The sequence below is a fragment of the Numida meleagris genome, chromosome 2, assembly GCF_002078875.1.
Source record: "Numida meleagris isolate 19003 breed g44 Domestic line chromosome 2, NumMel1.0, whole genome shotgun sequence".
Classification (NCBI taxonomy): domain Eukaryota; kingdom Metazoa; phylum Chordata; class Aves; order Galliformes; family Numididae; genus Numida; species Numida meleagris.
In genome coordinates, this window is record NC_034410.1 from 114612578 (window position 1) to 114624159 (window position 11582).

General features: G+C 35.5%; 1 protein-coding gene across 2 annotated transcripts in view; it reads left to right on the forward strand.

Moving 5' to 3' along the window:
* The window catches only part of C2H8orf34 (chromosome 2 C8orf34 homolog), a 165863-nt gene that overhangs the window by 133009 nt on the left and 21272 nt on the right, over positions 1 to 11582 (forward strand). For both annotated transcript variants that reach the window (XM_021388264.1, XM_021388263.1), the window contains one exon: positions 10231 to 10351. In XM_021388264.1, the coding sequence (XP_021243939.1) occupies positions 10231 to 10351 (121 nt within the window). The remainder of the gene's footprint in view (positions 1 to 10230; positions 10352 to 11582) is intronic.

An 11582-nucleotide genomic window follows, 5' to 3' on the forward strand; every position in this document is an offset into this window, starting at 1 on the left:
TTATCATTTCATGTGAAATTCTGTCTTCTTGTATTTACATATATAGCTTATGTTGAAATCTCAGTCACTTTAGACAATAAATATATATGGTCTTGAATGTATTTTAATGGTTAAATATCATTTTACCAGTTTGATTTTACAGAGCGTATTTTAAAAATTGAACAGAACAAAAATAATTTAAATTTTAGATTTTACTGCAAAATTTGTCATTTTAACACCTCAGTGATCACTTAGATTTTTGGTAACGTTTGCTTGGAAGCTAGTAAATCAGATATGCCTTTTTAAACTGGATGGTTTTGTTTAAATAGTGCAATACTATGTTTGGTAATATGTCCTTCAGTTCTCTTTTAGAAATTTGAAATGTAAGGAAATCTTTTCAGATTTGCAGGAAATATAGTTGGCAATAAAATAATTTTTGAAAAATGATACAATCAGAACGTTGGAGCTAGTTATATTGCTTCAGAAATTGGAATCCAATTTAAAAAATGGGTGGTTTTTTGAAAATACAATTTTTTTTATATACTTCTAGGCAACTGTAAATGGAAGCATTAATTCTAGTTCACCCATAGCAATTCTGTTTTTAGCGCATTTTAATGTTGCCAAGGTAAGTGAAAAGAAGGGCTGGAAAATGTTGGCTATGGAAAAAAGGGCAGTAGTGAAGAAAAAGGGAAAATGATGACCACGCAGATGGATGCTGCAGACTTTCAGGCAGCTAGCTACTAATAAAGCTTAAAAAATTAAAAAATTATAAAATACTTAATCTGTTTCCAATCTGAGGTATCAAAGCCGCTGACAGATAGGGAGCTCCAGATCAATTCCTAAAGGTCTTTGAGAAGTTGGACTGCCAGAAGGTTACAAAGCATTTGTGGATATTGGGCAAAGAAAATGAGGAACAAATCTTCAGCAGCCATTGCTTTGAGTTTCTCACCTCCTTTCTGCTTTTCTTCAGCAGTGAACAGTTATGACAAATTTTGCAGCAGTTTCTTATGATCTTGCACATGATTTTCCTACTGAGTTGGAGTACCTGTTGTGGCTACTAGCTTTGATTTTTCAGTTGCAGAGACCTGTAGCATAGGCAAAGAGCAACAAATAAATTGAATTGCACAGAAAATTAAAGATAACAAGGAAAATAAAAGATCCTTGTATTTATTAGGAAAATCTTGCTGCAGCAGTGTGCACCCTTCAGCTGAGTATTTTCAGATATGCATTCTGTGTTTGCATGCTTATGAATGCACATAAAGTTATATGAATTTAATGTTCTGACCGTTAGAATCATAGAATCGTAGTTACAGGCAGAAGTTGCCTAGAGCAGTAGAGTGCCAGAGGCAGTTAAGCTGCCTGGGAAGAATCCCTGAAATCCACACTGGTTACTGCTGTTAGTTGCAGTGCTGCAAAGTCAGGACCATAGCCCTGCAATAGTTGCAGCAGTTGCTTTGGCTACACAGCCTCTTCCCGAAGGCAGGGGCAACTAGGTTCCCTTTCCTGAGTTCTCGGAAAATTCTTTTCTCTCAGTTACTAAGGAGCCGGAAGCCAGTAACTGTTAGTTCATCTGCTTTTAGAGTTTGTGTTTTGGATCTTTAAGCTATTGTGTAAATAGTGTGATTAGCTGTTTGTGTTCTTTTCTGTCTTTGAAATGGCTGTTACCTAAATAGCATTCAGCTATCAAGCATTATATGTTTGCCTATATCTGTATCTAATCAAACAAGAATAAAATGATTAAACTGTTGTTGCATTTTAGACCTCTGAAGGAATAGAGATCTGCTCCATGGTCTCCTAATAACTTCCAGTGAGACTTATTCTGTTGTGACAGTCTTTACATATGAAATACAGAGACAGCTAAGGTTCTCTGTAGGAAAACTGGGAAGATAAGTGCATTCATGCAATGAATTCCCACAAATTCATTAGAAGATTAAGAATGATTCCTGTAAAGGGACTTCATAATTGATACCAAAAAACGTCTTCATGAGTATACATAATTTTCAGATGTTATATGAGCTATGAGATATATAGGAGATAGAAGATGAGGAAGAAATATTACGAGGAAAAATAAATTCGATGTTAATCAGACACTTTTCATAAACCAGACAAATTGATTTGTGACATTTACTCAAATGTGCATATTACCTGTAAGAATTCATGATCTAGCTCAAGGTGTTCCATATTTAAGATTGGTACTGTGTCCCACTAGGGTAGTACGACTCTGTCACTAGTTAAACTAGTCATTATCATAAATTTCTCTCTACTCATGTATATTTGACTTATCTTTTTTAAACGTGCCTTGGCCTTCAGAGAATAAATGTTCTGAGAAAGACTGTGGGATGAAGCAGCAAGGATTATGCAAGAGAATGTTTAGAAAATCTTCAGAATAGAGCTGTGTGGGTCTTTATTTCACACTCAGTGTACAAGTCCTCATGTGAGATCTTTGATATGGAGACTGAAGCAGTCTGAATGTCAGTACTTAGGAGAGATAAGGAATATCTATGTCTATAACAGGCTCAATGTAATGCATACTATGATTACATCGTGATTTTCTTGTAACATTCTATATTTCTAGAGAGTCTGGAAGTTTTTGGAATCAGACCTTTTCCATTTGAATGTCTTTTTAGCAGAATCTTTTGCTAAGCTTTATTTTTCTCAAAGAACGTTGATGTTTGAAAAATCAAGAACTTATTCGTCAATGCTGCACAGTCCCAAACAAGGTGTACAGAATGGATAAACGAGTAAGACTGGCAGAAAGCAGTTTGAAGTATTTACAGGAATCAGCACTCTTCCCAAGTGTTTTGCAAGGACACAAAGTGGAAGCAAGCATTCAGAATGTCCTTAGAAATCCTGGTTTACTGCGGCGCTCCTTTTCTGACAAATATTTAATTTAAGAAAAAGTGCAAGGCAAGAAGCAAAGTGTTTTTTGAGATTTTTACCGTGGGATTTTCTCAGAGTCCTATTTTACCTTCTGTTTCTGTAAACAAGTTTTATAAATATTTGGTTAGATATCTTCAAGAAAACACTGAAGGGAAAAGAAAACACTGCTAGGGAAAAGTTAGGTCAGATGGAATTCTGACAGTAATGGAAAAATAATGTATCCAGGGAAGAACCTAAATTTGCAGTAACTGAAGGAAAAAGTAGGGCAGGTACACTGTGCAGCTGACACTGAGTAGCTCTTGCTTTCACTCTTGAGTTGCTTCTTTTACCACCTGGGTCTCATGCTTATTGTTTTTATTCATGTGAATCTTTGCATTCACTCATCTTGCTTTGCATATACACATGAAAAGGTTTATTTTTCTTTGCAAATTATCCATGCAAGGCAAACCAATACAAGCGAAACAGAAACTGGGAAAAAGAAGTCATTCAACTCCAAAAGGCATTTTTGCATGAAGTTGGCTTGGGTTTTCACTCTTTATTACTTTGAGAAAAACAGACTAATGAATTGTTTTATAGAGGTGTTCTGCTTAAAACATATCCTTTCCTGTTTTTCCTTCTCCTTTGGAACTTCTCTATTGCTTTCCTAGAAGGAATATGCAGTAGGATCTTCTGTAATAAATATGGGAATTGCTTAGTGGGAATTCATTTTGTGAAATGACTTGAGGGTTCCTGCACAAGGAAAAATTAAGCTTTTAATTCTTGATATCGATACATGTTGAATACAGCTGTATTCCAGTGATATGTAGCTTCCTTTATAACCGATGTAAACTTTCTTAGGCTTTTGTTCATTTTCTCAGAGAACAATGGTAGGAAGTAACTTAATGCTCATAGAAATTTGACTATAACCAACAACTTGAAATCACCTAAATGTCAGTATTTAACTAAATATTATTTGCTGGATTGAGGTCACAGATAGCAATTAGAATGTTAGCCATTAAAATATGTATTTTAAGGTTCCATTGCCACATCTTGAGCAACAGTAGTGTGACAGCAAGGTAGCATGAACTAAAAAGGTCATATGTATGTATTACACATACAGAATTACTATATTCTCAAACCATTTTTTTTAAATCCAACTTCACTTTTTTAAGTATGTGGAAATTCAGGTACATAAAGTTACGTATTTTTAGCCTTTACATTTTAACTCATGTAAAACTAATAATGATACCAAATGATATTAGATAAGTGCAATTCCTGTGCAGCTAGTCCAAAACGAACTGCGAGTGTGTAATTTTAATTGCTATTAGCTAAATTAACAACACAATGTAAAAGAAAAATGTAATACCAAGTCTATAGGGAAACAGGTAATATTTCCTGAAAGTACTTAAGCAAGTAATTTAAATTCCATACCTTGAACTTCTTTGCTCTAGACATCATCTGTGTGAAACAAATTTCATAAATTACATGTAGCATTTTATCAGTACAACTGCAAAACAATGATTTCTTGCTTTCAAGTTCTATTTTGCTTTGGAGAGCACCTGAAGTACTCAACATTTCCTTCTCACTTCTTACCCACTCATATTCTTTTTAATGACATCATTTTGCTTAGTGCAAAACCCAGCCTCTCAGGTACATGCCCAATCCCAGTGACACATGGTATGGCTGCCCAGCATCCCTGCAGGGCCCCCGGCCCATGGCTGGAGTACAGTTGGCAGAAAGCCCCAGCCCCTTGTAGGTTCAGTTCCACCAGCCCTATTGGCAGGCATTGTGTGCACCTTTTGGTTCACACTTCCAAGACCTTCATTGGCAAGCGTGTTCTGAACTGAAAATACTCACAATTTAAAATATTTAATACTTCAAAAGATGATTTTAAAATGATTTTTCTGAAGTTAAAAAAATACATTCAAAAAATAAATTGGAGTGTCTAAAACTTTGGTGTCTTTGGGGTAGCAAATTCAAAAATACTGGTCCAAATAACAGTGAATAAAACAATTGAAGTTTATAAAAAATTATTGTGGGCCCCGGTGCCCACATAATTCCTTCTTCTATCTTTCCTGTAAGTAAAAACTTGTGTGTAAGTTAACCCAGACTTCCATTTTTCTAGTGTAAGGCTTAGTATAAAATGTTCTGGCAGCCTGCCATGGGAAGCAAAAAGTTTGTAATTTCAATTACTTGGCATTTCATGTAGAATAGGCCCTACTGTGGAAGATGGGGATTTGAGGTGGCTTCTCACATTGCGTCAGACTTCTGAGGAACTTTATTACTTTTACATTATCTAAAAAAACATGTTGGCTAGCTCACCTTCTGTGCCTGGAAATACTGTGGAACCTGAAATATTAAAAATTTGGTGATCTCTTACAAAATAAAGAACGTTGTGAAGAACTTTCAAACAAAATACCACACAGCAAGTTCAGCTGCTTGAATAACAGTTGTCCTTGCCACTTCTTGGTCAGATGGAAGGGATACCTGCAAACAAATTGGTGAATAAATGATACTTTTTGGATCAGGAGGATTCTCCATCAGATGTTTCTGGTTAAGACACTTAAGCCATTTAGCAAAGAAATAGTAGATTATAGATAGGAAAGTAAGTATGGTTGTCTTTCTTACGCTATTTTCTCCTGAAATTACCAATGACAGTTGCACTTGATTAGCAAAACTGTGCAGAATAAAAAGTTCAGTTAAAATACATTATCTGTATTTACAGCTTGTGAGGAACTAAGGACTGAATTTTCATCTCCTTTTCAATACCTATATGTGATTACCTCTATGTTTTGATGTGATTATGTGATCATCATTAAACGATAGTCTTTAAAAATGAAGAAGCACCTATGAGTTAGGAACACACCCTCTGTCTGAAAAGAGAATGTATACAGTTGTGCCTGTGGGTACCTAGATATTTAACTCTGAAGTTGGACAAAATGATACAGAAGTGTAGCATTCCATCGTTCCATACTTCTAATGGTCAGCAGGAAGGACTAATTTACTTTCGAACAATCATTTCATTTCCAGATGATGCTGAAGGTAATTTGGAGATCGTCTTCTTTGCCTCAGATATTTTGAAATGCTGCACCTCTGCAGAACTCCTTGTACATCCATGGGGGATTACACAGAAATGGCAGCCCAGGTCGATGCAGACATTCACATCTGCACTGTTTTTCCTAGGGATAAAAGCTATACTGATGTATGCTGTCAAAATTACATTGTGCTGCAAATGGAAGTACTTATATTGATCATGGAAAACTTCCTTATTCTTATGTCTTCCTTAATTATGTTTGAGAAAGCATGGCTTTCTCAGTAAGTTATAATATTTTCTGGAAGTTCCGGGAACCAGTGATGACAGACATTCCCTTTGGCTTTATCTTTTGTAATTTTTATTTTAGAAGTAATTTGGGTAAGCGATCTAAGTAAAGAATGTGCTGATGAATATATTGTTAGTGAAGAAATAGTGATGCTATGTAAAGAAAACCAATTAGGAAATGGATGCAGAGTTGACCTTTAAAGATGACAAACGTATCCTGAGGGCTTTGTTTGAACATATTTCTAGCACAGAGATATTGCCTTACCTTCAAAGTTTGAAGGTGATATGAACAGCACCCAGAGCTGTTCCTACAAGCTAGAAAGGCAAGGGTATCTTTCAGGAAGATCTTCATATTTACATATAAAATATTGTTAATATGAATAGGCTATTTATAATTTTTGTGTTAATATTTAAAAAGCTTAATGAATAATTGAGGGAAATTGCTGTTTGGAATATGCTGAAGGAATTGAAAAGGACTACTTCTGTATATACACTTTATACATACATACTAAATTTTTCAACTACTTTCAGTCTACTGTCATTATCAATAAAGTCTGAGATAACTGACATTAGTGTTTTATCTCTGCTGTACCTGGCCAGGAGGTAAATGTTACTTTTTGATGAAGTGGAATAGAAGGGTTTCAATTAATGACTTGCAAGCCTGAATCTTTCTCCTGAGTGACATTTCTGAACTGCTGCCATTTGTCCAGTGGAGAGAAGGGATATCAGTGAATTCTGCTGGAGATGTGTAAATTCATTTTTCCTTGCTAAAGCATTTGAACTGATGTGCTTCCAAAGCTTCCATGTTAATACCCTACTTTCAGCTTGTGTTTATCATTTAAGATCAAGGTTGTTGCATATGTTGTTGAAGGCACTGAGGAACCCTTTCTGTATTTATGTTATTCACTTAGATGAATTCATAGACTTAACATGTTAAGAGAGATTTTTAATGTTCAGTATTATTTAGAGAGGAAAAAAAAAAAAAAACGTCACCTCAGCCTGCTTTCAAAAAGACTGAAATCATAGAATTATTTGAGTAGGAAGGGACCATCTAGTCCAACTCCCCTGCTATGAACAGGGACACCTACAGCTCGATCAGATTGCTCAGAGCCCCGCCCAGCCTGACCTTCAGCGTCTCCAAGGACAGGACATCCACCTCCTCTGTGGGCAACCTGTTCCAGTGCCTCACCACCTTTATTGTAAATAACTTCTTCCGAATAGCCAATCTAAATCTCCCTTCATTTAGTTTGAAACCATTTCCCCTTGTCCTATCACAACAGACCCTGCTAAAGAGTCTGTCCCCTTCTATCTTACAGGCCCCCTTTAGATACTGAAAGGCCACTATCAGCTCTCCAGAGCCTTCTGTTCTCCATGCTGAACAGCTGCAGTTCTTTTATCCTGTCCTTGCAGGGAAGATGTTCCATCTGTTGGATCATTTTTGCGGCCCTCTTCTGGGCATGCTCCAACAGGTCCACGTTTCTCCTGTACTCAGGACAATGCTGTTGCTAAAGGTCTTCGAACATTTAGTTTCAATGAAGAAACAAAAAAAATACTGGTAATAAAGCAGTTTTAATGCCATAATAAACTGATTACTTTTTTTTTCTAATAGTTTCAGACCATTATTTCTGTCTATCAAGGGTTTAATTGTAAGGCAGTATTATAAGCGCATAATTTGTAATTAAATGGCTACTATTAAGTATCTCATCTTCCATGGCTATTATCAGACTATTATTCTGGTCTTTTACAATGCTGTTGTCTCACAAAATGCCATAGGCATTTAAATGTTATTCATATATTTTTTTTCAAGCATCTCAAGCACTGTCATGGTGCTTACCATTGAAGAATCATTTTTCTCTATTTATTTTAGTTTCTGTTACAGGCAGTAGTCTGAGATGCCTTCACTCATTCACCTTAATTGTATGCATATTGGTGCATATAAAGGAAGTATTGCAGAGGAAAAGGCAGAATGCAAGAAGAAACATTAGTGGTTTGTAGAAGAGATTTTGTCTCCAGAAAAAAAGGAGATGGAGACTGAAAAAAATCTCAGAAAGCTAACATTTGCAAGTGTGTGTTTTTGGAGGCTAGAGAGTTAGTGAAAACTCATAATAATTTGTTAACAATAAACTTGAATAGAGCTGAGAATACTAGATGAAAAGTTTGGTCTTCAGTTATTACCACAGACAGCTGATGAGCTTTTATTCTGTACTTCATCAGAATTATGTTTGTGCGTGGAACTGTATATTCAAAAAGAATTCATCCTGTTAGACTTGGGGAATTTTTCACTCTCGTCATTATGGAAGGGCTGTTCTTTTCTTCTTCTCTTAATGAAAAGTAATCCATTAAATTTATATAAAAATGGCTGTTTTCCCCATAAAAATCTGAAGATAAGAGTATTTGTAAAAACAAATTTAAAATCAGAATAATAGAGTTCTGTTACAGGCTCTATTACCCATTCCCACCTCTTACTTAGTTTCTTTTATTTCAGAGAAACTACTTATAGAACAAATTATTCTTCCATCTAGAGACAGATGTAGAGTAACTAATATCTATTAGAAACAAGCATTTAGAAATGTGAGTTGTTTAATACGGATGAATATTCTTTAGTGACCTCAACAAGACACATTATCATTTGGATGTAGAATTCTCAGCTAGGAATGAAGTGGAAAATTCTCAAAATCACTTGAGAAAACAGGTGAATCAAATCTAGTGACATATCTGAAATAAATGTATTTGCAGGATAACTTCCATTTCTGACTGATTTACATTTTGTTTGTCTGTTCCTATGCATTTGCCTGGAATGAAAAATGTGTGACTCTAACCAGAGCAGAACTACAGTAAAAAGCGATTGGCAAATTAAGAAATGCCAGCTGTGATCTAAAAATGTTGTGTTTACTAACAGTGGGATTGCCTGCAGCTATGAACTGTTTCATATTCTGGTAAATATGAATAGGATTTTTTTATGTAAGAATGTGGAACTTTACAATATAGCTGTTGCTTTATACATAGGAATCTACATTAACAAATTTTAAAGGTACATGCTTCACAATGATCAGTTAAATACAAGACTGTGTTTATATCCTCTCCTCAGTCATTCTTCTCCCTGCAGTTACATCAACTCAGTGTCTTTGAAAACCTGGCCTCTCCCTAAAGTTGTTTGATATTTACTGAAATATTCAAAAATCAGTAAGAGGTAAAAAAACAATGGGAGCACTGCATAGGCTTTGTTTCTTTAGGTTTAGGAAATCAGGGAATGCAGCAAAACCCCCTATACTTCAGGTAATAAAGTAACATTCATTTCAGACAAGCTGTTAAAAATGCTTTGATTAATGTATTTGTTGTTTTTTTATGACCAAGTCTTAAGCATTCTATCATATACTTCTGGCATATTTCAAATAAGCATATAAAGACTTACTGCGTTTACCTCTTAGTATTATATTTTTAAAACCATTTTTTGAAATTGTATTGAATGGCTTCCAGAAAATGCAGGTAACTGAGTACCACAGCGTTCAATAGTGAAACGATTGGGTAAGTGGTCTGTTTCTCAGCATCCCTTCCAAGCTGCTGCGTTGACATGATGCTTTAGTTGCTGCTCCTGAATGGAATAAATACTTCTTTGCAGTGATAAAACGGCACTGGCAGTTTTGATGAGGAAATTCTGTGATGTTCCCAGAAGTGCTGCTTTGCAGAGATACTGTGCCAAATCTTGTGGTAAATTAAAGTGCAACCCCCATTAAGTAACTTGAACTGCTTAGGATGTAAATCTTTGAAGAATTTGTCCTTTTAAGTTTTCACAGTACGGAACAAGAGCTTGTGTGTCGATATATATTAGAATTAGTTTAGAACAGTTGATTTTTATTAATGCATGCTGTTTATGTTATTTAAGGTAAGCAACGATATTTTTTAATTTTTTGCAGATGAATGTTATATACTAATACTACACAGAACTCTACTAGATTAACTATTCTAAATGAAGACATCATGTCACTCCTCCCTCCCCACTTGTTTTTTATTGTTTCACATATTAACATGAAAGTGCGTTAAAAAATATTCCATTTTATTTTTATCTGTGTAAGTCTCAGCCAGTTTGGACCATGGATGCCATGGGTGTCAGACCTGGAGGTTCCCCAAGACAGAAACTCTTAAAGGACTCCTTAGCAGCAAAAGAACTTCAGACCATGGAAAAACATCTAGCTGGTATGTATGGTAGCAAGGGATGATAAAACACACAGCAGTCCTCACACATCTATGCCAATATTTTAGGCAAAGGAGAAGAGGATCTATTTCTGATGCTGAGGAAAATAGATAAAACTTCACTTTTTCTTCATTGTAGAGAAACAGAAGAAATATTTGTAGATACTACAAACTTTGTTGCAGTAAATACAGTAATTAAATGCTATTTGGACTGTTAAATATCTTGCAATGACATCTTAATAACACACTTTTTTTGTGTCAATGTGGCCCGTTTCACCAAGACTTATGCAGTAAGGAGGTACAGATGCTTCACCTACAGTTAGTTAAATGTTAGTTTAAAGTCTGCAGTGGATATTTAGTGTGAGAAAGCACTGGTTTGCAGCGAAAGCCCACCTTGGTCATGAGACCTTGGGCTGAGTGACATGAAAAAATGAAGTGATATCAGCAAGTCTCCTTCTTTCTTTCACTGAGTACAGTGGAATCTATTAATCCTATCCTATACTGTGCAGTTGTTTAGCCATGACTTGGGCTATTTGTGTAATGATGGGACTTAGTCCTGCCTTTCTCTTATGGACTACATACTGTAGAAAACTCACTTTGAATACTGGCACAAGTGGATGCCTGTGAGTAGCACCAAATGTCAGCAAGTTCCTCAGTACCTTGTTATTTGAAAACAGCATTTTTACAAAATCAGATTTTGAAGCAGTTTTCCGTTCCTTCCTTACATGTGGTCCAGTGATACTTTTGTCAAAAATCTAGTCTCTTGCATTACTGTGGCTGCTTTATATCACACACAAGTAGAAAATGATTGGTTTTTTTAGAGTTAATTCCAGCAACTTGCCAATTTGGTTTTCTATACTTATTCTGTGGTCACTGCATACTTCTAGAATATAATTTATCACAAGTTGAACTTTTAGGTACATAAACAGTTTGTAGTTGCACTGTGAATGATATCCTTATTCTGGCATTTCTGATAAGCAAGTAAAATGCCTTTGTGTTTTTCTGATGCCTGCATTTTAATTTCCTTTAAATGACATTGACAAGGGATTTTAAAAAATCCTGCCATAATTGAATTCTGGTATTTACTGAGTATCAGATAACCATAGAATCATAGAATGAGCTAGGTTGGAAAAGACCTACAAGATCACCTAGTCCAACCATCCACCTACCGCCAACAACCCCACTAAACTATGTCTCCCAACGCTATATCTAAATGTTTCTTGAACACCTCCAG